The sequence below is a fragment of the Ceratotherium simum genome, chromosome 4, assembly GCF_057802395.1.
Source record: "Ceratotherium simum simum isolate JZ-2026a chromosome 4, ASM5780239v1, whole genome shotgun sequence".
NCBI lineage: Eukaryota > Metazoa > Chordata > Mammalia > Perissodactyla > Rhinocerotidae > Ceratotherium > Ceratotherium simum.
In genome coordinates, this window is record NC_141903.1 from 85,631,030 (window position 1) to 85,658,325 (window position 27,296).

The 27,296-nt window shown below is 36.8% G+C and overlaps 1 protein-coding gene across 1 annotated transcript in view; it reads right to left on the bottom strand.

The window, feature by feature from the left end:
- The window catches only part of MSH3 (mutS homolog 3), a 170,769-nt gene that overhangs the window by 70,306 nt on the left and 73,167 nt on the right, over positions 1-27,296 (bottom strand). The window contains exons 13-17 of the mRNA XM_087430101.1: positions 18,386-18,518; positions 11,126-11,313; positions 10,031-10,199; positions 4,244-4,308; positions 1,660-1,776 (exon numbers count right to left, since the gene is read on the bottom strand). Of these exons, the coding sequence (XP_087286227.1) occupies positions 1,660-1,776; positions 4,244-4,308; positions 10,031-10,199; positions 11,126-11,313; positions 18,386-18,518 (672 nt within the window). The remainder of the gene's footprint in view (positions 1-1,659; positions 1,777-4,243; positions 4,309-10,030; positions 10,200-11,125; positions 11,314-18,385; positions 18,519-27,296) is intronic.

The window sequence follows — 27,296 nt, forward strand, 5'->3', positions numbered from 1 at the left end:
AATGAGAAATTGAAAGTCCACTGCAAAAGAAACTGAATAGACCAAGTTTCCATCGCTGGATTCAAGACTCTGAGTCAAGATAACCTCAAAAGATTCAGGATTAAGTAAATTAGAATCTCTTTCCGATCCTATAATTCAAGCTTCCCCTGGGCAAAAGGAGATGGTACCAACTTACTATCTTTTAAAAATTGTCACACAGTATCTTCTTTGTTCTTTTATTTCACTTGTCAGATTGGTTACTCTGGAATAAAGCTACCCGAAAGACCTCACTGAACATCTGCTGTTTAAGTTTTTAAAGAGAAAGACTAACAGAGAGATTTCTGTTAGAACGATGCCTATGGATTCATCACGGGAAGGCTCTACAGCCTGATGGTAAGGGGCACACACCTCACCAGCAGATACCCTGGGTTGAATCTGGGCTCCAGTCCTGACCCTTACTGTGGGCAACTTCTTATTCCTGTATCTCACTTTATTCATCTGTGAATTGGGGATGATAATAATATTTCACTCATAGCGCTCTTGTGAGGAATAATGAGCTAATATATATAAAGTCCTTAGACAAATGGTGGTCCAGAGCTGGCTCCCATGGACTCATGAAAGTCAGCTATGCACATCTCTTCCCAACTCCAGTCCAGCGGTAGCTTGAAATCAGTCATGGGGGCAGAATTTACGCTACAGCAATCAGCAAACACCACAAACACTACTACTCTTCCAGAGATCTGGCTGTTAACCATTAACCAGCACACCACTGTCTTAAATCTGTCAATATGAATACATGGCTATTAATAATTCAAGAACATGAGACATTCTTTGAGATGAAAGCAAGGACTCTTCAAAAAAAATCTCATATTATAAAAAACAAAAAAGGTGGGGGACTATTCTAGATTCAAATAGACTAAAGAAACATAATAACCAAAGGCAACGTGTGAAAGTTGATTAGATCTTTCATTTAAAAATTTGAGGTGGGGGAAACTGAGGAAACATTTCTTAAATTAATATTACTTTTTCTTAGTGTGATTAACACTGTTAAGATTATATAGCAAAATGTTCTTATTTTTAAAAGAGATATGCTTAAGTATTTAGGGGGTGAAGTGTTATAATGTCTAAAATTTACTTTCAAATGGTTCAGGAAAAAAAGTATATGAGAGAGATATAAAGCAAATGTGGCAAAATGTTAACACTTGATAAATCTAGGTGAAGGGTATATAGCTGTTCGTTTCAACTTTCCCATAGATTTAAAATTTTTCAAAATAAAAAGTTAGGGGGAAAATAAACAGGGAGTAAAAAAAATAAGAAAAAAAATTAAATGGAGATAATAAAAACAAAACAACTAACCCATACTTTTCCGACTCTGAAAATGTTAAGCCTTCATACAAGAAAAGTAAACAAAGTCCAAGGTGGAATTTCAAAAAGTGACTCTACTAAACATCCTTAGCAACAAATGTCAGTACAGTAACAATAAAGTATATTTGGTCTCTCACCAAAGACTAAGATGAGCTTACATTTCAAGGGATAAAAAATAAAATCAGAGAACACACGTACTCAACTATTTTATGGCAGGTCACAAGCAGTAATCTCTACTTTTCTTTTTGATGGAAAGATTTTCCGGTCTATTTCTCACAGCAAAAAGTCAGATTATATTTTTCATTGTAAACTCACTCTAGAAACTCAAGCCATTCCGCACTGCAGTCAAGGACCAGCTGCTCCCGGAGCTGATTCAGATGCGGGTAATTTTCTACAACAAAAGGAGAATGAAAGCGGCTCACAGCTTTTGTGCTAGAAGAGGGGAAAAACAGAAATAGGAAATCAAGGTTACTAAGAAATCAGTAATGCCATCACTTCAGAAAATTAAAGCAGTTATTTATTATTCTCTGATGAACCTTGACAGTAAATAGCTATAAACAGAGAACATTCTTTAATTATGGTCCTGAACTCTATTGATTCCAAAGATCTTGTTGTAAATAAAGTACTAGAGTTCATAGGACTTTGTTCAGAAAGCTTTTAAAATGCACTTCAAACTACATCCACACGGCAAAGTCAAAGTTTAGAATTTCTATTTCATAAGCAGAAAGTTTCTGTCTTTAAATTATACTAAATGAAAATGCTTGCTTTTAAAAAAAGATCAGAAGCAAATATGGTAAAATAAGTCCTGACAAAGCTGGGAGGTGGGTACATTGGTGAGGGCCATATTATTCCTTATTTTATAGTTTTCTGTATGACTGAAGTATTTCAGTAAAAAAAGAAAAACATAAAGCATTACAAAGAACAGCAATGCATTTATTCAGGAGGCAAAGAAGAGGAGCTCTTCATGATCTAACTGTAGATTCACAGCGGCCCTGGATGGGAAGAACTGCCACATGCTCCTCTTCTGGGCTTGTGTATAATCTCTGCTTCTTCATCAAGAAGCTGTAGGGCACAGTGGGGGATGTCATGGGTCCCCAGCCAGAAAATCCAGACCAAGGCTCCAACTATGCCATTTACTTGCTAGCTGTGTGACTTTGGGCAAATACAACTGACCATCTCTAAATATCACTTTCCTCAAATATAAAACGGGGATAAGAATAGTTATCTACCTCATAGGTACTGTTGAGAGAATCAAACAGATAGTGCTTAGCAGAGTACCTATCTCATTGGTACTCAATGTGAGGAGTTGTCCTGTGGTGGTGGTGGTGGTGGTGGTTGTTACTGCTGTTGATTTATTACTATGAAGGGACCTTTAAGAAGAAAAGGTCAGGGCTGAGTGATGGCCAGGTGACGACAGAGTGTACTCTGATCTTTGTTTGCTCCCCAACTCCTGTAATACACTGTTACAATTAACTTTAACTTGGCAAATTACTGGACTAGGGGTGAGCCTTTCACACTTGAATTCTGACTAATGATATTCTAACCTATCCCTGTCAAGGCTCCGATGGCCAAACAATAGATAAAAAATAGCAATGAACCTTCCCTAAATCATCTTATTTATTCATTCAATTTACATCACTGAATGTTCAAAAGATGCTGGCAGTGATTCAAGCCTGCTTGTTGTTTTTAAGGTATGTCTTCTGGATTTCTGTGCAAACATATTTATCATAGCTTTCTCTTCTGACAAAACATTTAGTGAGACATTTCAGTTAATGTTCCAAATAGACTAACACGATTTTTAGTAATTTCTCTTCATAAAGCACATTTCCATTCATTAGCTGTAGTATAGGACAAAAGTAGATAAAAGAAAGAATGCTTGCAAAGAGAGAAAACATCCCCTATAATCAACAATACTCAAATCTCAAGTACAGTTGCTGGTAACATAGAAAGAAAAAGGATGGTATTAGAGCTCAAGAAACCCACGACTGTGCCTTCAGGACCCTTTGATAGTGGCAATAGATACTAAAGTTTTCTTGAATAATAAATTAATTATAAGTATTATAATTACAATTATATATAAGTTAATAATAATAAATTAATTAATATCATGTCAAAATTTTCTTCCATCCTTAACATAGAGTTCCTTCATACCATCACCAGCTACACACCATCCCTCTTCCACTCTCTTAGGCAAATGGAACATTTTCATCTCAAGTTCATGCAAACATACTAATAACAGTAGCAATAAATATTCCACAAAGGACACTACTCACAGGAGTATACTCATCTTTAATACTACTTCTTTCAACGAGTCCCCTCTTGGGGATTAACGCCTAACCAAAGGAGAAAAGGCAGAGTCTCAACGTGGTTCTCTAATTTTGTCTTTGATTAATTTATTTTCATCAATTCATGATATAACTTACAAAAAAGAAGATGTAAAGAACTATTATAACTATGTGCCATGGAAAGCATTAAGAATAAAGAAATGAGGAGCTCGGTGAGGTAGAAAATGAAATTGCAGGCTCTTAAAAGAAATGTCAGGTATGGCATTCATCAAGAAGTTCAAGCAACCAAATTAATCTTATAATGGAAGGTTCCTCAACTTTCTTTTTTTCATGTGTTTAAAGTGTACTCTGAGGTATAAGAATAAAACAGTAACTTACAAAACAAGAAAACAAATATATGCAAATAAGATACTCTCTGGAAAAAATGTTTTAAAATCAATGATGAAGAGAGTTTAAAATCATTATTTCTTTGGTTAAAAGTACCATAGGAAAACCAAAGGGGAAGACTGCTTTTAATGTCAGAGACATGGTTATTATCAGTCCAGTAGCATACAGGTATACAGATGTCATTATAATTCACATTAATAAGGAAAAAAATGTATTTTTAAACCTACCTTCCAACCTTAACCCAATCAGTTGGTATACAAGATATAGCAGAATTCTTTATTTCAATCAGAAACTAAAATAAATATAAATAAAAGTTAGATATTTAAATAATTAACCATTATAGTTTTAAAGCTTCCTCAAAATTGTGCTAAATAAGTTTAGTAAATATTATTCTAAACATTCCAAATAAATCCAGTATTGTTATTGGGAGAGTTTATATATGTCTGTACAATCAAATAATATTAATTAGGGTTTTAATACTTGGGATAAAGTACAATTTGTATTGAGCAAAAAGTTTGTAATAAAGGATATAACTTCGTGCTTTAATGTTTATAACATTGTTATGTGCATACTACAATAGGATTTTTCTTTAATGACCTCTTCCATTTATCAGTACCCACTTAAGAATTCTATTACTCCGCAATAAGATTGAATTTGTAAGTACATAAAATTTTAAAATATTCGATTATTAGATGTTATACCAGTTGAGATACAGTCCCACGCCCTATTCTGAACAGAAGAAGATTTATTGTAATAGTTTTTATCCAGGGGACCTAAGTCCTCTAAAAGTATCCTCATAAAAAAGCACTGACTTCCTCAACTATTAAGGAAGGAAGATATTTCTTCCCATGAGTGTTTTCTTTAAGTAATCACATACATGAACCATATCTTTATAGATCCAACTGTACTCTGCAAGCAAGCTTTTCTGAAATCAGCCAGGAAGCATGTGAAATCAACTTCTTTTATCACACCTGTCATTTCCAGCATTAGTTATATATCATCTCTTCTCCCTGCTCACTTTCTTGTAGTAGTGTAATGAAAGTCAACGTTTTATTTAAGTAAACAAACAAACAAATAAACTTATTTTGTACAGGATGGAACCCAGAAGCTCTGTGGCTGCCATTAATTTGAGATGGCTACAGGAACTTTTTTACATATATCAGTTTTATAACATTTCAGGTATTTATTTTATAAAATGTATATTATTAACAGTATCAGCCTCTTTTTTTTTTCCCTTTTTCTCCCCAAAACCCTAGTAGATAGTTGTATGTCATAGTTGCAAATCCTTCTAATTGCTGTATGTGGGACGCCGCCTCAGCATGGCAGAACAAGAGGTGTGTCGGTGCGCACCCGGGATCCGAACCGGGCCGCCAGTAGCGTAGCGTGCACACTTAACCAGTAAGCCACGGGGCCGGCCCCTCAGCCTGACTCTTGAGTTCACTTTTCTATTACTAGAAACACTACAGCTTTTACATTAATTATAATAGGAATTAATGGTTAATTTTAAGAATTTTCATCCTTAACAAAACTTTTGGAACTAATGATGCCCTCTTGTATAGAGAGGAATTAATACAATTTCAAATCTGCCACATCCAGTTAAACAGTTAAGAGTGAAGAGTATAAAAAAGTCCCCTTTGGCTACAAAAAGTAACTGAGGAAAAACCCACAAAATAAATACCATTGATGGGAAAGATAAGATCACTTTAAGACTAAGCTAAAAAATTCTGATTAAATACTATTTTAAAATGTTTTATGAGAAGACATACTGATCTTTTCATAAAATAATTCTGGGAAGAACTACGCCAAAGGCAAACAGCAAAATTCAGGACCGCAGTGGATCACCAATATTTGGGACGGACACATCTAGATCCATAATGACTAAGAGAGCTCCACAGGCGTTACTGCCTTAAGGATGGTGGAAATTTTTAAAAGAAGCTAAAAACTTGCTCAGTGAGGTCACTGGGCAGCCAGCTAGGCTGGTTTACTTAAGTAATTTGCCATAACACTGCTGCATGGCAGTGTTGGATTCAAATCTGTGCCTTTTACACACTACGAATTGCTACTGGTCACAGTTGCAGATAACTGTACAATCTGTAAGTATCAAGGGTCTACTCTAAGGACAGCTCCTCAAGCAAGCCAGATACCAAGCCAACAAAGGATGGAGAACAGACAGAGGCAGGAAAGCCACGTGGACCTCCTGCTTGTTAAAGCCCTGGGGTCACTTCCTGGGACAGGGGCTGGTCTTGTGTGTCCTCTTCACTTCAGCCTGTGTTTCTCCTCAGAATTGTCAACAACTAGTAGTTTTTCTCTCTTCTACACTGGCTATGGAATAGGAAATTTTCTATTTCCTTTTACAAACAGTCTAAGAATGAGCAGACAAGCCTTTTGTTTAAGGATTTTATTGCTAAAGAAAAGGAAATTAACTAAAATTGGAAATTAAAATATATTTCAGAAATCTTAGAGTTCTCATAGGAACTTTCCCTACTCTATAGTTCCTGACTTTGTTTCTTAGGTGCTGATGTGAGAAGCCTGCCTTGATTTGTTCTAACAATCCCTCATATTCATCTCTTGGGATCCAATTCTGTCTTGGTTAAATGTCAGATGTCATTAGTCAAACTATAGCCTGTGGTATCATTGGGCTGACATCACTGCTAAGTTCGCTAAAATTCTTAACTCACTCCAGAAACTGCTCTCTGTTTTCTCCAACAACACACTTAACCCATTCCCACCCTCCCCCTTTTCTTTCTCACACGAATTTTCAAATATTTTTTATTTAGAAGTAAGATTTAACAGAGAATGCTTTCCACACCTTAAAAGTATTAAGCAGATATTTGGACATGATACATGCTGTGAATTAATGAAATTTTTTCTCAAGATTTTCCCCCAATATTTTTCCCTTTTCCTTAAGAATACTACTACTTATCAATACCGCCCCAAATCTAAATATCACCCCATATCCATTCCATAGTTGATTCAAGATTGAGATAATTCTCTATATTCATAAAATATAAGAGAGACTGTCACAGAAATGGTGAACTAATTATGTAAAGCTATGTAAGTTTCTGCTTTCATTATTTTCTTATAAACCAATACATTCAGAGTCAGAGGCAATAATGCACCATAGTCAATAAGGCTTAGTGTTCTAACAGTACAGGCATACTTCGTTTCACTGTGCTTCACTTCACTGTGCTTCACAGATACTGCGTTTTTTACAAGACCCTCCACCAGCAAAAAGATTATGACTCACTGAAGGCTCAGATGATGGTTAGCATTTTTTAGCAATAAAGTATTTTTAAACTAAGATATGTGCTTTGGTTTTTTAGACATAATGCTATTGCACACTTAATAGACTACAGTATAGTGTAAACATAACTTTTATATGCACTGGGAAACAAAAAAATTCGTGTGGTTCACTTTATTGCAATATTTGCTTTATTGCAGTGGTCTGGAACTGAACCCACACCATCTCCAAGGTATGCCTGCACCTAAAAATTGTGAACGGGGTGAAAAATGAATGTTGTCAAAAGTAACAGTGGCCTGACAATCTGTCTGTTTATCTATTTTTACTACTAATAACAACATCCATGTACCATGTGGGCCTGCTATAACAGGTTTTTAAAGAATTATTACAAAAGTTATATGTATGGCAATAAATTTCAGACAGAACAGAAGGTATAAAATAAGAAGCACATATATATAAAATAAGGGGTTTTCTCTCTTCTTCCCTCACTTCTCAGCAGTAATATTTGACAGTCTGTGCTTAGCCCTTTCTGTATCTCCAAATAATCTGCAGATAACTTTAGTTCAATTTTTTTAAACAGAATTTGATCATAACAATGCTGAATATTTAGAATTCATTTGGTGTTTGAATGAGTAGAATTATTAATTCTCAAAAAAAGTTATAAAAGTGATTCTATATTGATAGAGTATTAAAGTTCTAGAGGTTTTTAAAATCCAACAAGAATCCACACTACTGTTAATAACTAAGAAATTTCTTGCCTCAAACTCACCATCTTAACCTAAGTAAAGGTTAAGTAAAGAATAATAAGATAATTTATCTTCCTCCCTAATCATTTCTAATGCAATTACTTGATCTCCACGCTGTGCTTTTTCTTAAACTTCAATGCTACACTGATAAAGAATAACTAAGCTACTATCTCTTATGAATTCATGATCAGTTTTCCCCATTTTTACTTTAAAACTGCCAACTGAATCCAGTACTGTCTCCCCAAGACTTCAGTTTTATTTTAGTTTGAATAGTATGAGCTCTAAAATGTCTGGACTTTATCAAATAAAATCCACAATGTTGATAATCTCTTATGGCAATATTTGTGAGTAGAGTGAAACAATGACATGGTAGAAAGACTGGAATCAGGCAGACCCGGCCTGGACTTGGGCTTCTGACTTGGGTAACTTACCTGACTACCCTAAGCCTCAGTTTTCTTTCCTGCAAAACTGGAGTAACCCCTTTGTGTGTTGTTACAAGGATTAAACCACGTATGTTACGCACTTAGCACTATTCTGAACTTTAACAAGTGCTTGGTAAATGGTAATTACTGTTACTATTATTATTGTTATATGAATAACCTTTGCATAGTGCTTTATTATTACAAAGCACTTTCATGTATTTTAACTCAACGGGTCTTCACAGCAGTCTAAGGACAGAGGTGACTCTTCCACGGTCACTACCATGTAAGTGGCAGAATTGGCACTCACACTCAGCTCTCCCCACTGTCGCACCAGGCAACCACTTTTCTACTACCTTTCTTTTATGAATGTGATGAAGCAGTTTTGATCATCTCATTTTCAACATATAGCCCAGCATAGTGGTGCAAAGGTCACTTGTCACTTTGCAAGGTCATGATTACATAGTGAAACCAAGAGAGACAATTAAATATTTGAAATTCGCCTGTTCAGGGTGGGGGGAAAAACAAGTATAAATATCATCAAATCGTTTTTCTGTTATATACAATTCCACGTAGGATGCATAGTGAAATGTCTGCCTGAGTATAACACTCTAATTTCAGTCCAGAAGACAGGCTGACTTAATCAGTTGTCTATTAAATGGCACATTAGTAAACATTTTAATAAAGATTATAATTTACTAGAGAGTTTATTTCAAATAATCATACAAATCAACAATCTTTTTGCTAAATATATAAAGCAATGCAAATATTTAAAATTTTGATTTGAAATTAAGCTTTTCCCCCGGAAAAATATTTATTTTTAAAAATCCTTAATAAAATGTTCATCCTATAGAAATTATTCACAAATTTCCTAGTTTGCTGTTTTAATGAAGTAGAACTTCTCAAATGTCCTCGGTTGGAATCTCTACATTTTATTAAACATAAGATGTAGGAGGAGCATGCCTTAGACTCAGAATAGGACCAAAAGGCACAACCACATTTAAAAAGCATACTTCTTCCCAATTCTCATTCAGATATCAATATCAAACTTTAAACAGAAGTACACATACCAAAAAATACATTCTAAACAGCACCACAGTCTTATGGGAGACTCACTAAATGTAGGTTCTCACTATAGTTTTGTTTTTTGTTTTTTTAGCAGCTATACTCCTAACTTCAGAAGGAAGCCCTGCTATTTAATCATTGTGTGATCCAATCAACGTACACGGTGCACTTCTTATCGTTTTATCATCTGCAGGCCAGGAATAAAAGACTAGCTTCTCTCTCCTGGACTCAGGGTAAATGAATTCTGTAAGTTATTATTTACAATAGTCAAGGTTTTCTAAAATATAATTTCAGCAGATAATATTAAAACACATGTAACACTAAGTTGCATGATTTCACTAAGACACTAGAGTAAATAAACAAAATACTGTTATTAAAATAATTCTTATCAAAAGAAGGATTACAACATATCTCCAAGGAACAAAACAGAAAATCTGAAAAAAAATCATACTTTCACCCTCTCCTCAGATTTTTATTTACATTTTAAAATAGCTTTTCTACTTGAGGAAAACTAATGCAAAATAAAAGTATGTCTGACATTACCTCTTGTCCTGATACTGTCACATACTGTGCAGAAGGATTTTTTATTATTTTTCGTATTTCTTGCAAATGTATTTGGATCTTGTCAGTAACTTCTTGAATTTCATCCTTCCTCTGTTTTATTAAAGGGAAGTCTGAAAGGTCTTTGAATAATTCAGTTTTATCCCCAATTCTAAAAAAACGAAAAAATGCAAATACATATATTGAAGCATATTACTTATACCAATTATTAATTATTTTTCATGGTATAATAAAAGACCAAACGTGGCCAGCCCCATGGCCTAGTGGTTAAGTTTGGTGCACTCCGCTTCAGCGGCCCGGGTTCGGTTCCTGGGCACGGATGTACACCACTCGTCAGCAGCCATGCTATGGCGGCAACTCACATACAAAATAGAGGAAGACTGGCACGGATATTAGCTCAGGGCATATCTTCCTCAGCAAAACAACAAACTAAAATAAAAGACCAAAGGGTGGGAAGTCAGGAAAACATTTTAATTCCAGCTCTGCCACTAAATATTTATGGGTTTCTTAATTTCTCTGAAGACAAACAAAATTGCTCTAACATCATTTTTGTTTTGCAAGTTCAAGATTCCCGTGGTAAAACCAAGAGAAAATTAAATTTGCTGTTTGCCTATTCAGAAAATAAATACAAATGTAAAATTTTTTTTCTTTTATATAGAGTTCTTTGTGGGATGAACTGTAAAATGACTACCTCTTAAAGATAACTTTGCTTCTGCAGTTTCTAAATATAAGACAGACCATCCCTGGATATCTAGCAAATGAGTACAAGATGCCATCTGACACCCATTTTTGGATTAATAAACTGCAACTACTTGCTCTGCCTGGACTTTACCTTTTCATCATCTGACACCTGGGAAAGTATAAGATCTGTCCTAGATGATGAACTGTCTAAGTTTTAGACAGCAAAGTGTTACTTCCAGCTGTAATACAGAGTCTATAGCATCCAATCACATTTTTAATTTCACATGCAACTTCTACCATTACTCGTAGAGAAGCTTAAGAATCCACACATCAAATGGCAAACACATTAGATTACTTTCACTGCTGGAAACGAAGAACTAAGGGTCTGCTACTTACTTGGCAGCTTGCTCATTAAGTATCTTTAAGTAACGCTCCACCGGACTGAGAAGTTCAGGAATTTCTAAAATAAATGTCCGGAGCAAGTCAGAGTGAACTTGGGTATTAACAGCAGGTATCAATGCTTGAAATTCCGACTTCAGGTGATACAGGGTTTTGACAATCAAGAAGAACTCTTGGGTAGAACACTGAAAACAGAAATATTTTTTAGCTAAATAGCATAAGATACATGAAAATGATGCTTAATTAGTGGTCTTTTCAAAGTCAGAATCAGAATAAAAGAAAATTTTAATTTATCATATAAATTAGTTAATTGAAACAGTATTGCTGATACCTTCTAAATGTTAAATTAATAGTTTAAATACTTTAGAAAATAATATGTTCAAGTTATATAGAAAATAATTTGAGCCAGGGATAGTAAAGCAATACTTGTTCAGTATTTTTTCATTTTAAAATATATTGACCATATAGAAAAAATACAGCAAACAATGGCAAAAATAAAAAGACATTGCTGGGGAAATATCTGCAAGACATATGAGAGATAAAGGGGAAAATTCTCCCAAGTATAATGAGCTCTTACAAATTGACAAGATGAATAAGCCAAAGAATAATGGCTAAACGAACAGAATATGCAGCTCATAGAAAAAGTATATCCAATAACGACAAGATAACTTCACACACAATTAGGACCGACAAATTAAAACGACAAGATAGCATTTTTCACTGATCAGAATGTCAAAGATTTAAAAGCTTGATAACAGCTAAGTCACAGAGAGTACAAAAAAAGACACTTTTATATACTATTAGTAGACGCATAATCTTTTTGAAGAGCAATTTGTCATATCTTCATAATAAAAAAGTACATATACTCTTTGACTAAACAATTCCACTTTTAAGAATTTAACTAAAAATATACTTTAACAAGTAATGAAGAAAAATGTGTATCTGAGTATTTATAGTAGCACTGTTGGTAATACTAAAAAGATGAATAAGAAGCAAATATCCAGCAACTAAGATCTTATTAGGAAAAACTCACACAATGTAATACTATGAAACAGTTAAAAAAAAATGAAGACATTTGTACATCTTGTGTACAGATCAATATGGAACTCCATAATTTCAATATATTAAATATACATAGTAAAAATTTCCAGTATATACCATATACGTATTTACACAGTAAAATTTCATTTGTGATTCTTTAAATTATATGCATTATTCTATATAAATAAAAAATTTCTGGAAAGGTACACGTTACTTTAGTTACCTCTGAGTAGTGGGTATGTGGGGGGTGATAGAGGGAGACTTTTTATTCTTTATTTTATACCTTTGTATACCATTGTGATTTTTTAACATGAACGTAAATAATTTTTACTTGGAGCTTCTGATAAAGAGAGCGAGCTGAACAAGTGCATCTAATTTCACTCTATCTTGAAACTACAGTCCAAGATTGTTTAAAAAGGCATAAAACCTCAAGAATAACCAGGAGAAAAGACAGTAGCAACAACATCTTAGAAGCTATAAAGTAAATGGACAAGTGGTAACTGACTTAGAAGACTCAAGGGATTTGAATCTTAAGCTGGCCATGAGGAAAACTAGAACTCAACTTGAGTTATACCAAGAATCCTAAAAGACTCAGGAACTGGTGGCACAATTTATCTTTGGAAGTGGAAGTTGAGGGTCGGGGAGAAAATGATTGGTTGAAAGTGAATTAAGAAGCAATTAAATCCCTCAATCCCCTCTTCCTCTCCATGTCACTGAGCAACCACCATTCTCCTACCCTGCAGAAGACTAGTTTTATTCTCTGGAAAACATAAAACATGGGGTCTGAACCAGCTTCAGGCACAGTGAAGGATGAGAGTACCACCAAAAGCAAGGGATTAAAGGAATGGTTGCAAACGGAATGCTGAGATTCCCAGTTGTCCCCATCTAGTTCCCAGAACATTGTTAGCCAGTCAAGAGGCTGACAGAGTCCCTGGGGAATCTCACAAACCCCAGAGGAAAATCCTAAAGATATTATAGCAGGAGTTCTCCCACTAAATGGACCAGCTGGTTCACTCTACAGTTCACCTCACATTATGTAAGCCACTTCAACTACGCAGACCTTCCTATCAGCATTTTAGTCCTCCACTCTTAAAAAATGATCAGAATCAGATAAAAAACTCTAACATGAAATGCAAAAGCCAAAACAATCAATCAATCAATCAATCAACAAATACTAGAGGGAACAGAGCTTATACAAGTAGAAGAAAACTTCTAAAAAAAATGCTATTAATAATATCCTCAAACAGAGAATATTACAATCATGAAAGAATGGGATGCTATTAAAAAAAAAAGGAACATTCAGAGAACAAGAAAACAAAAATTCTTGGAAATTAAACTATGACAGAAGAAATGAAAAATTCAACAAAAGAGGTAGAAGATCAAGGTGATAAAATTTCCAAGAAGGTAACACAAAAGTGTAAAGAGATGGAAAATACAAAGAAAGTTAGACAATCAGTCCAGGAGATTCAATCAATTCAAATAATAGAGTTGCCTAAAGAAAGAAATCATCAAAAAAATAATCCAGGAGGCCAGCCCTGTGGCAGAGTGGTTGAGTTCATGCGCTCTGCTTCGGCGGTCCAGGGTTCGCAGGTTCGGATCCCAGGCGCAGGCCTACACATCACTCATCAAGCCATGCTGTGGCGGCATCCCAGGTACAAAGTAGAGGAGGACTGGCACAGATGTTAGCTCAGGGACAATATTCCTCAAGTGAAAAGAGGAAAATTAGCAACAGATGTTAGCTCAGGGCCAATCCTCCTCACCAAAAAAAACCATAATAATAATAATAATTCAGGAAAATTTCCCAGAACTTGGTTGCCAGATTGAAAGGGCCTAATACAATGGATGAAAACAGAACCAAATCACGGCAAATCAACATGAAATTTTAGAACACTGGGGACAAAGAGAAACTCTTCCAATTTCTAGAAGGGGAGGAACAAAAAAAAAGAAGTCACACAAAGAAATCAGGAATCAGAATGACTCCAGACTGTTTAACAATAATAGCAGAAGCTAGAAGACAATGGAGTAACACAAAATTCTAAAGGAAAATAATTTATAGCCTAGAAGTTTATACTCAAACTACCAATCAAATGTGAGAACAGAAAAAAAGACATTTCCAGACATCAATGTTTCAAAACATTTACTTCCAGTACTCTTTCTCAGAATGCTTCTACAGGATGTACTTCTCCAAAATGAAGGAATAAACCAAGATGAAGTCATGGAATACAGAAAATAGAAAATTCAATTCCAGGGAAATAAAGGGAATCTAAGAAGGTAGCTTATACAACAGGTATAGGAGGCAACCAGTCCAGGTTGAATCAGGTCAGAAGGCTCAAGGAAATGAAATTAATAGAACATTTGATGAAAATAAATATCTTGAGATGAGAGGACAATTTAGGGTTGTGTTAATGACAAGTACACATAATAAGTAGTATTTATAAAATGAATTAATACTAAGAACACATTTACACAATACAAGGAATGAAGTAAATTATGGAGAAAAATAAGGAGTTAGGCCCAACTGAACAAAAGTTGAGTTCAAAGTATATCATAAAGCACCTCTTCTCCAGAAAGGCCACCATTTGCTGAGAAAGATAACATATAGGAAGCAGGAGTATTTGGATAAATGTGGAGCCTAGAAGTTTTTTGGCCAATAGTCACTTCATGATACATTCTAACAAAAGTGAAGAACTGAAAATAAACATTTTCAATATAATCTTTGAATAATAGTCTCTTGTGATTACTGTAATTTGAAAGGCAAGAAAGGGACTGATTTTTCACACTCAGACACGATACAAAGTTTAAGTCAGCAACAGCAGCAGAGTGAAAACCAGGAGTGCTTTGCAGTCAAGTCCTGTACCCAAGGCAGGTTGCTCTCAAGTTTCTAAAGCTAAACAACTCAGTAGAGCTGCAAGACTGCTGAGGATAAGGGTAAGGTAACTGCCCCTGGAGTCACTCATGTTCAACCCCACTCTGGGCAGCAAACTTCTCTGTGGAAGAGCTTCAGCACACGTTCACAAGTGCAAAGACAGGACTGGAAGAACGCCAGCCTAAGCTCCATACTGAAAATGTGGCCTTGGGCTTATACCACTCTGACTTAGAAACTATTCTTGCCTACAAAATTCTGGAAACATTCTCCTTTCAACATTTACTAAGTGCTATAATCCTTTAAAGGTATTCACCAACCCTACCAGTTCTGTATTACTCTCTTACAAAATAATTCTTGAGCAAAGTTAATATGGGTTCCTATGACTAGCACTATTTTGTAAGATTTACCTTTAAAGTTTTACTATCAAAAGAAGTGTTTATTTTATTTCCGAGTTGGCTCACTTGGTATCCTCTATTATTATCATCATAAAAATACCTATTTGTGCCATTCCATGGCACTTTCCCTGCAGCCATATGGCCTAAGCTTACCACTTCCACAATATCCAAACAGTGTTCCTTACCATTTTATGACTTTCACATAATTGGCACAGTCTGTACCCAGGATATCACTCACCATTTGGTGCATACAGCAGAAGCTTATTTAGAGTGATCTAATAGTAAAGACACGTGTTTGATGGCATGTTCCAAGAGCCAGCTAACTAATCTATAAAAATTTGGTTTAAAGCTTTTAGACTTCCTAAAGTTGGTCTGTTACCAAATCATTTCCAATCTTCACTTTTGAAATCAATCTTTAGGCATATTCTTGTGTAAACATTAAAACAGCAACAAGAAACAGCTTCTGAGTCATAAGTTCCCTCAGTAAAGTATAGTTTGAAACGCTAAAATAAAAGTAATTCTTGCTCTGCATACTGGTTACTTTTAAATAAATTAGATTCTACATTGTATGATCTCACTTATACTTGGAATCCAAAAAAAAAACACCAAATTCATAGATACAGAGAACAGACTGGTGGTTGCCAGAGGTGGGGCATGGAGCAGGGGGGTGGTGGGCAAAATGGGTGAAGGCGTGAAAAGGTACAAATTTCCACTTGCATACAAAATAAGTAAGTCCTGGAGATGAAATGTATAGCGTAGTGACTATAGTTAATAACACTGTATTGTATATTTGAAAGTTGTTAAGAAAGCAGATCTTAAAAATTCTCATCACAAGGAAAAAAAAACTTTGTAATTATATGTAGCAATGGATGTTAACTAGACTTACTGTGGTGATCAACTGCAATATGTATATTGAATCATTATGTTGTACACCTGAAACCAATGTAATGTTATATGCCAATTATATCTCAATAAAATAAATTAGATTCTGACTTTTACCAGAGTTGCTAAACTTTTAAAATACACAAACCTTATGAAATGCAAATGTCAAAGTTAAGTTTAAAGAGAGGCAGCAAGACCAAACAGAAATCACAGAAGCATGGAATGACACTGCCATCTTGATGCCTGGATGCTTTGACTCAGCTCTTTTGATTAGCAATTGATAATTTTTTTAGCTTTGCTCCTATTTTCTCTTGCGAAAAACAAAAATCTCTAACATCTGTCAATGAATCCTTTCAAGTAGAGAAGGTAAGGTGCTTGGAGATCTGTTGCTTGGTAAAGGTAAGAGGCACTGTCTGTCAGGCACTGGGCCAAGGATGCAAAATAACAAATGGTTTGACACCCACTCCTCAGCCTCAAAAAAGTCAACCCAGTGCAGTGGTGGTTGAGTTCGCGCACTCCACTTCAGCAGCCTGGGGTTCACAGGTTCGGATCCCGGGCACAGACCTATGCACATCAAGCCATGCTGTGGTGGCATCCCATATATAAAATTGGAGGAAGATGGGCACAGATGTTAGCTCAGGACTAATCTTCCTCAGTAAAAAGAGGCAGATTGGCAACAGATGTTAGCTCAGGGCCAATCTTCCTCACAAAAAAAAAAGTCAACCATCAAACTTTCAACTCTCAGGACAGCCTCTGCTATTGCCAGCAAAACAACACACAACGCACCAAATAATGGTACAATAGACTCCACTAACCCCATAAGCAACTCATGCATTTTTTTTCTAGGGATCAGTATTTCCTAATTCTGGCTTGTTCTTTGTTTTCAAATTTAGCTGAAGCATATGGAACAGTTACATAAGTCCTCTTGGGCACTGCAAGTATTCTCAGAAGCAGTACTTATCGTTCTAGTAAAACTTTGTGGGGGGAAAAGGCCTAAAAAAAGTAAAGACTAATGAAAAATTGGTCACAACTAAAATTTGGGCATATAAAAATTGTTCTACAATAAAATTATTAAATTGGCAAGGATTTACATTTGGGTAAAAAATAAAATTTGCTTATGTAGGGACAACCAGGAAAAAAATGCAATGGTAGTCAAAACTACTATCACAAAAATGGTAAAAGTGGGCCACTAAAAACCCAGTGAAGGACCCTGGTTTAAATACTAATTCTGTCACTTACTAGCAAGTTACTAACTCTTTTCTCAGCATCATCATTTTAGCCAAGATAATGCAGGCTGTTGTAGCATTATATAAGGCAGACAGCAGCACACATAATTTCCCCTCAGTATGAAGATGATAAACATAGTATCTTTTCAATCTCACAAAGTTTTTCTACGGAACAAAGGGTCTCATGTATGTGAATACCTTCTGCAATTGGTAAAACACAATAAAAAGTTTATTAACAATTGTAAATATAACTGATAATTTTTTTTAATTTTAGGCATATTTTGAAGATAAAGTAAGTTATTTCCCTAAGTGTGGAAAACTTCTCTTGTTATTGTTATGACTTACACTGTACAGCTTAAGTGATGAAAAACAAAATAATGCTTTTTACTTACCTTCAATCTCCAAACTTGTCTGCACATTAATACCACCACAAATATTACACTAGCAGATTTTTCCTTTGGTTAAGTCTAACAAAAAGTTGTTTTGAGGTCAAAAGAAATAAGGCATCTCTTTTTAAAAGCAGCTAGTCTAAGTAAATTTCCTATTTTGATGACAGTCCACACTTTGAGGATGAAACATGAGAATGTCCTGTATTATAACAGAAGGGCCTCCAAGTGTTGCTGCAGTTAACAGAAGACGGCAAACTTTACTTTTCACAATGCAAAAACTGGAATAACCTTAATTTGTGCAATTAAAATTTCTGAGGATTCTCTCACGGTATCTGCAAGATTTTACAAAATAAAATAACAATAACAATCAAGCTCTGAGAAGTTTTCCTTTAATATCTGGTGTCCTCATGCTGAAGAATATAATCAGTTTTAATAGTTTTGATTTCTATCATACTTACCTTTTTGTGGTAAATGCTACAGAGTCCTCTCTCTATGTCGGGCAATTTACGGAGATGATTTTCTATCTGACCAAACACACTGGATTCTGAATAGAGAACCTCAGATACAGCATCAAGTCGAGCATTTATTTCCCTGTGAGAACAGAGTAATAGCAATTTTCAGATATGTTAAGAATTCAGAATGTAGACATTTCCCACTCTAATGCCCAGCACTGTGACTGCAGCCACTTAGAAAAGCAAAAAGGAGATTCCTCCTCCATATCTCTGGACCTTCCCTGTCCCTTATCATTTGAATCAATGAGCAGGTACCACATAAGGAAAGTCATTAGCTAGGTGGGGCAGGACCAGCTCATTAGGTTTTCCTTTCCCTGGGCAAACGCATAGACTACCTTTCCCAGCCTCCCCTGCAGTTAGGTAGTGCCATGTACCCATACCCAAGTTCTAGCCAGCAAAATACGGGTAGGAATGATTAAGCCACTTCTAGCCCCGGCCCACAAAAAGCTCCTGTGGATCTTTCACATTCACTCTTTCCCCCTTTGCCAGGTGGACGTCAAACCCAGGGCAATCCTATGAGGCCCCTGTTGACTCCATCAGCCTGGTCTGTGAGTGGAGCAGAAAACCTTCCATTCCCACATTGCTACCAATTGGACTTTACATTAGCAAGAAATAAACTTTTATTGCTTTAAACCACTGAGATTGAGGATTTATTTGCTACAACTGCTTGCATTACCTAAGCTAATATAATAGGTCTAGAATGGGCAACTGATTTTCTACTCTGACTGAAATGGCTATTATCTCAGTCAAAAAACAATTCCTTCAGTTAACCAACTATTTGATAGAAGACTTGGTGGTGGTGGTTGAACTGATCAACTGTTTGACTGAAATGGGATTTCAGTCAACTGAAATCTGAGCCAGAGCAAAGACTGGGAGCAGCAAAAGAAAGTGCTGAGGACATGACATCAGGAGACATGGGAGACCAGGGTTGCAGGATTTTATCAGTGGCTATACACTAAGTGATGGCCCACTTGGGAAGAAATGGTGAGGTACTGTCAACTTAAAATGGAAACCTGACTGACTAAATGTGTCCTAAATGAGACGTGGCCTATCCAGTACCTATAAACATCAAAAGCCTACACTAGGTATAATGGCCACACATGATATTCAAGACTGAGATAAGTAAACATATCCTGTGGATAGTGGGCCCTCAGTAAATCTTTTTTTTGAATGAATGAATGAACGAACAAGCAAGCAAAGGAAGGAACGAACTGACATTAGCTGGAAAGGCAGACATCAGCTACTGAGTACTCATTTGTCTACCAAAATTCTACTGAACATGGACAGAGAAAACTGTATTGTGGTTACCAGGGGCAATGGGGGTAGGGGGTGGGCACAAGGGGTGAAGGGAGACATATATATGGTGATGGACAAACAAAAATGTACAAGCCAAAATTTCACAATGTTATAAACTATTAAAACATCAATAAAAAAAAAAAAAAAAAAAAAAAAAGAGGAGAGGGAGTCAAGATGGCGGCGTAGGCAGACTCTGAACTCACCTCCTTCCGTGGACACAGCCAATTTACAACTACTCGTGGAAAAATTACCCCTGAGACAGAGCTGAAAACTGGATAAGAGGAACTCCTGCAACAACGGACAATCCTCACTGAGGTGGAAGAGGCAGAGACTCCCTTCCGGAGAGGAAAAACGCCGCCTTCACAAGCCGCCAGCTTCACGGCCGCCGGGAGCAGCTCACAGGTACGCAGCCTCCCTGGAGACGCGGGGCCCTGAGCCGGGGAGCGCCCCTGCTGTGGGCATTGTGTGGACCCAGCACAATCGAGACCAGCGGCATAATATCTGACTTTGCTGCTACTAAAGCATTGGGTAGCATCCCCAGAAAACCCGGCTCACAAAGAAACTAAAACTGGCTCTTAAAGGGCCCGCGCACAAACTCACCCGTTCCAGAAAGCATCCTAAAATCACCAGAAAGAAAGGTGCACACTGCTTTGGTGACAAGAGACTCACCTAATAGGCTCTGAGTGCATCTCGGTGAGGGGTGAGACCTCTCCAGGGACTGGGACATTGGCGGCGGCCATTGTTGTGGCCTGGTGTGAGCGTGCTGACACAGACGCCATTGGAGTTTTCCCTGAGACCTGCTAGCCCAGGGTCTGCTCCACCCGCTAGAGCACCGATTTAATCCAGCTCAGCCAGGGCAGGCAGCCCACCCTAGAGACTGGCCCCACCTAACAACAAACCCTCAGGCAACGTGTGGGCCTGCATAGATTGGTGACTGGATTTTCTGCAGCCTGGCAACTGAGCTGACTTGAGCGGGGCAGGGTGTGCACAAGGAGCGGGTGGAGAGTGTGGGGTGGTGGCGGAGTGTGTGGGGCTCCCGCCGTGGAGAGACTGGGTCCGCTTGGGGAGGTCGGGGCGCTCACACGGGGCAGGACTGTGTTGACTGTGTGTGTGGACCTGTGGGCGGCAGGGCTTGTCAGCTGCAGAAGACTTGTGCTTCTCAAAGACCCACATAGGAGGTTTGCCCCACCTTCCAAAGCCTGAAACATTGGGTGCTCCTGTGCCTGAGGCCAGCCCCACCCAGCTGCAATCCTCAGAGAGCTGACAAGAGACCTAATAGGCTAGAGCTTTACAGCAATTCTAAGGCCCTGAGCCTAACAACCTGCCACGCTGAGGGCCTACTCACTTAAAAGAAATACTGCAACATAGATGTGGTATTAGAACTTGCAGCCAACTGTGCTGGGGCTCCTCACACCTGATAAAGAGACTGAAGGGCCCACAACAACTACAAGCAGCTGAGCATTACAACAGCTGGCCAGGAGCATAACTCAGCCTCCCTGGGCGCCTATAGGGAGAGCTAACAGGCCACAATAGAAGGACACACGTAGCCCACATAGGGGCCACCCCTGGAACATTGAGAACTGAGGGAAGCACACTGGAAGCCTCCTAAGCCATCACTTACATAAGGTCACCTATCCAAGAGCAGGAGACGTAGCTGACCTACCTAATACACAGACACAAGCACAGGGAAAGAGGCAAAATGAGGAGGCAAAAGAATACATTCCAAGTAAGGGAACAGGACAAAACCCCAGAAAAGGAACTAAGTGAAACAGAAATGAGCAACCTACCCGACAGAGAGTTCAAACTAAGAGTGTTAAGGATGCTAACTGATCTGGGGAGAAGAATAGATGAACTCAGTGAGAATGTGAACAAAGAAATGGAAGATATAAAAAGAACCAATCAGAAATGAAGAATACAATACTGGAAATGAAAAATTCATTAGAGGGACTCAAAAGCAGAGTAGAGGATACAGAAGAACGGATCTGTGAGCTGGAAGAAAGACTAGAAGAAATTACCCAAGGTGAACAGGTAAAAGAGAAAAGAATTAAAAAGAGTGAGGACAGTCTAAGGGACCTCTGGGACAACATCAAGCGCACTAACATCCGTGTTATAGGTGTCCCGGAAGGAGAAGAGCGAGACAAGGGGGCAGAGAATCTATTTCAAGAAATAATAGATGAAAACTTCCCTAACCTAAGGAAGGAAACAGACATCCAGGTACAGGAGGCACAGAGAGCCCCAAACAAGATAAACCCAAAGAGGCCCACACCAAGACACATCATAATCAAAATGTCCAGAATTAAAGATAAAGAGAGAATCCTAAAAGCCGCAAGAGAATGTCAAGTTACATACAAAGGAAACCCCATAAGGCTATCAGCTGACTTCTCAGCAGAAACCTTACAGGCTAGAAGAGAATGGCATGATATATTTAAAGTGCTAAAAGGAAAAAACTTACAGCCAAGAATACTCTACCCAGCAAGGTTATCGTTCAAAATGGAAGGAGAGATCAAAAATTTCCCAGACAAGCAAAAATTAAAGGAGTTTGTCACCAAGAAACCAGTGCTACAAGAAATGTTAAAGGGACTGATTTAAGGGGAAAAGAGAAGACCACAAATAGGAAAAATTATCTATTTCCACGATTAGAACGTAATGGATACAAATGCACAAAAAAGAAGTTGGATATGATATCAAAAACATAAAAGGAGGGAGGAGGGTAGTTAAAGAGTACAGCTTTCAGACAGAGGTCAAACTAAAGTGACCATCAATTCTGTATAGAAGAAGTAAGGAACAGAGAAGGACTACTAAAACACTGAGGGAAAAAAAAAAAAAAAAGTTAAAAAATGGCAGTAAGTACATACTTATCAATAGCTACTTTAAACGTCAATGGACTAAATGCTCCAATTAAAAGGCATAGGGTGGCTGACTGGATAAACAAACAAGACCCATATATATGCTGCATACAAGAGACACACTTCAGACCTAAAGACACTCACAAACTGAAAGTGAAGGGATGGAAAAAGATACTCCACGCAAATGGCAATGAAAAGAAAGCAGGGGTAGCAGTACTCATATCAGACAAAATAGACTTTAAAACAAAAACTGTAAAACGGGACAAAGAAGGGCATTACATAATGATCAAGGGAACAATCCAACAAGAGGATATAACACTTGTAAATATCTACGCACCCAATGTAGGTGCACCTAAATATATAAAGCAATTATTAACAGACATAAAAACAGAAATAGACAGTAACACAATAATAGTAGGGGACTTTAACACTCCACTTACACCAACGGATAGATCATCCAAACAGAAGATCAATAAGGAAACATTGGCCTTAAACGACACACTAGAACAGATGGACCTAGTAGATATATACAGAGCATTCCATCCAAAAACCGAAGAATACACGTTCTTTTCAAATGCACATGGAACATTCTCCAGGATTGATCACATATTAGGCCACAAAACAAGTCTCCATAAATTTAAGAAGATTGAAATAATACCAAGCATCTTTTTCTGACCACAACGGTATGAAACTAGAAATCAACTATAGGAAGAAAATCAGAAAAGCCACAAATACATGGAGATTAAACAAAATGCTACTGAACAACGATTGGGTTAACGAAGAAATCAAAGAAGAAATCAAAAATACCTGGAGACAAATGAAAATGAAAATACGTCATGCCAGAATTTATGGGATACAGCAAAAGCGGTTCTAAGAGGGAAGTTTATAGCAATACAGGCCTATCTCAACAAACAAGAAAAATCTCAAATAAACAATCTAACAATGCACCTAAAGGAACTGGAAAAAGAAGAACAAACAAAGCCCAAAATCAGTAGAAGAAGGGAAATAATAAAAATCAGAGCAGAAATAAATGAAATAGAGACCAAAAAAACAATAGAAAAATTAATAAAACCAAGAGCTGGTTCTTTGAAAAGATCAACAAAATAGACAAACCTTTAGCTAGACTCACCAAGAAAAAAGAGAGAAGGCACAAATAAGTAAAATCAGAAATGAAAGAGGAGAGGTTACAACAGACACCTCAGAAATACAAAAGATTATAAGAGAATACTATGAAAAACTATATGCCAACCAATTCGACAATCTGGAAGAAATGGATAAATTCTTAGAATCATACAACCTTCCAAAACTGGATCAAGAAGAAGTAGAGAATTTGAATAGACCAATCACCAGTAAGGAGATCGAAACAGTAATCAAAAACCTCCCCAAAAATAAAAGTCCAGGACCAGATGGCTTCCCTGGTGAATTCTACCAAACATTCAAAGAAGAGTTAATACCTATCCTTCTCAAACTCTTCCAAACAATTGAGGAGGGGGAAGCTCCTAACTCATTCTCTGAAGCTGACATTATCCTGATACCAAAACCAGACAAGGACAACACAAAAAGAAAATTACAGGCCAATATCACTGATGAACATCGATGCGAAAATCCTCAACAAAATACTAGCAAATCGCATACAACAATACGTTAAAAGATTATACACCATGATCAAGTGGGATTTATTCCAGGTATGCAGGGATGGTTTAACATTCGCAAATCAATCAACGTAATACACCACATTAATAAAATGAAGAATAAAAATCACATGATCATCTCAATAGATGCAGAGAAAGCATTTGACAAGATACAGCATCCATTTATGATAAAAACTCTGAATAAAATGGGTATAGAAGGAAAGTACCTCAACATAATAAAGACCATATATGACAAACCCACAGCTAATATCATCCTCAATGGTGAAAAACTGAAAGCTATCCCTCTAAGAACAGGAACCAGACAAGGATGCCCACTGTCACCACTCCTATTTAACATAGTATTGGAAGTCCTAGCCAGAGCAATCAGGCAAGAGAAAGAAATAAAAGGGATCCAAATTGGAAAGGAAGAAGTGAAACTGTCACTATTTGCAGATGACATGATTTTATATATAGAAAACCCTAAAGAATCCACCAGAAAACTTTTAGAAGTAATAAACGACTATGGTAAAGTTGCAGGATACAAAATCAACATACAAAAATCAGTTGCATTTCTGTACACTAACAACGAAGTAGCAGAAAGAGAAATTAAGAATACCATCCCATTTACAATTGCAACAAAAAGAATAAAATACCTAGGAATAAACTTAACCAAAGAGGTGAAAGATCTGTACACCGAAAACTATAAAACATTGCTGAAAGAAATTGAAGAGGACACAAAGAAATGGAAAGATATTCCGTGCTCTTGGATTGGAAAAATTAACATAGTTAAGATGTCCATACTTCCTAAAGCCATCTATAGATTCAATGCAATCTCTATCAAAGTTCCAACAACATTTTTCACAGAAATAGAACAAAGAATCCTAAAATTTATATGGAACAACAAAAGACCCCGAATAGCTAAAGGAATCCTGAGAAAAAAGAACAAAGCTGGAGGTATCACACTCCCTGATTTCAAAATATACTACAAAGCTATAGTAACCAAAACAGCATGGTACTGGCACAAAAACAGACACACAGATCAATGGAATAGCATCGAAAGCCCAGAAATAAACCCACACATCTATGGACAGCTAATCTTCGACAAAGGAGCCAAGAACATACAATGGGGAAAAGAAAGTCTCTTCAACAAATGGTGTTGGGAAAACTGGATAGCCACATGCAAAAAAATGAAAGTAGACCCTTACCTTACACCATACACAAAAATTAACTCCAAATGGATTAAAGACTTGAATGTAAGACCTGAAACTGTGAAACTTCTAGAAGAAAACATAGGCAGTACGCTCTTCCACATCAGTCTTAGCAACATCTTTTCAAACACCACATCTGACCAGGCAAGAGAAACAATAGAAAAAATAAACAAATGGGACTACATCAAACTAAAAAGCTTCTGCACAGCAAAGGAAACCATCAACAAAACGAAAAGACAACCTAACAATTGGGAGAAGATATTTGCAAACCATACATCTGATAAGGGCTTAATCTCCAAAATATATAAAGAACTCATGCATCTCAACAACAAAAAAACTACCAACCCAATTAAAAAATGGGCAAAAGACCTGAACAGACATTTCTCCAAAGAAGAGATACAGATGGCCAACAGACACATGAAAAGATGTTCAAAATCACTAACTATCAGGGAAATGCAAATCAAAACTACGATGAGATATCACCTCACGCCTGTCAGAATGGCTATAATTAACAAGACAGGAGACAACATGTGTTGGAGAGGTTGTGGAGAGAAGGGAACTCTCATACACTGCTGGTGGGAGTGCAAACTGGTGTAGCCACTATGGAAAACAGTATGGAGATTCCTCAAAAAATCAACGATAGAACTACCATATGATCCAGCTATTCCACTGTTGGGTATTTATCCAAAGAACTTGAAAACACCAATTTGCAAAGGTACATGCACCCCTGTGTTCATTGCAGCCTTATTCACGATAGCCAAGACTTGGAAGCAACCTAAGTGCCCATCAAGGGACGAATGGATAAAGAAGCTGTGGTATATATACACAATGGAATACTACTCAGCCATAAGAAACGACGAAATCCAGCCATTTGTGACAACATGGATGGACATTGAGGGTATAATGCAAAGTGAAATAAGTCAGAGGGAGAAGGTCAAATACCGTATGATTTCCTTCATTAAGTAGTAGATAATAACAACAATAAACAAACACATAGGGACAGAGATTGGATTGGTGGTTACCAGAGGGGAAGGGGGGAGGGAGGAGGGTGAAAGGTATAATTCGGTACATGTGTGTGGTGATGGGTTGTAATTAGTATTTTGGTGGTGAACATGATGTAGTCCATGCAGAAATAGAAGTACAATGATGTACACCTGATATTTTTACAATGTTATAAACCAATGTTACTGCAATAAACAAAATAAAAAGGTATATATATTTCTATATCAAAAAAAAAAAAATAAAGTATACATTTTAGTAATTTTTAGTGTGTTCGCAAAGTTGTGCAACTGTCACCGCTATCTAATTCCAGAACATTTTTATCACCTGAAAAGAAATGCTATACCCTTTAACTGTCACTTCTCATTCCTTCTCCCCCAGCCCTTAGCAACCACTAGTCTACTTTCTGTTTCTATGGATTTGCCTATTCTGGGCATTTTGTATAAATAGAATTATACAATCTGTGGCCTTTTGTGTCTGGCTTCTTTCCCTTAGTGTAGTGTTTTCAAGATTTATCTACATTGTAGCATGTATCAGTATTTCATGTCTTTTTTCCCTCAGTTTTGTTGAGATATAATTGACATATAGATGTATTAAAGTGTACATAATAATTTGATGTATGTATATATTGCAAAATGATTACCACAATAAGTTTAGTTAACAACCATCACCTCACATAGTTGCAAATGTTCTTCCTTGTGATTAGAACTTTTAAGATCTACTCTCTTAGCAACTTTCAAATATACAATACAGTATTGTTAACTATAGTCACCATGCTATACATTACATCCCTAGAACTTATTTATCTTATAATTACAAGTTGGTACTTTTGACAGCCTTTGCCCATTCCCTCCTCTTTATTTTGTTTGATGGCCAA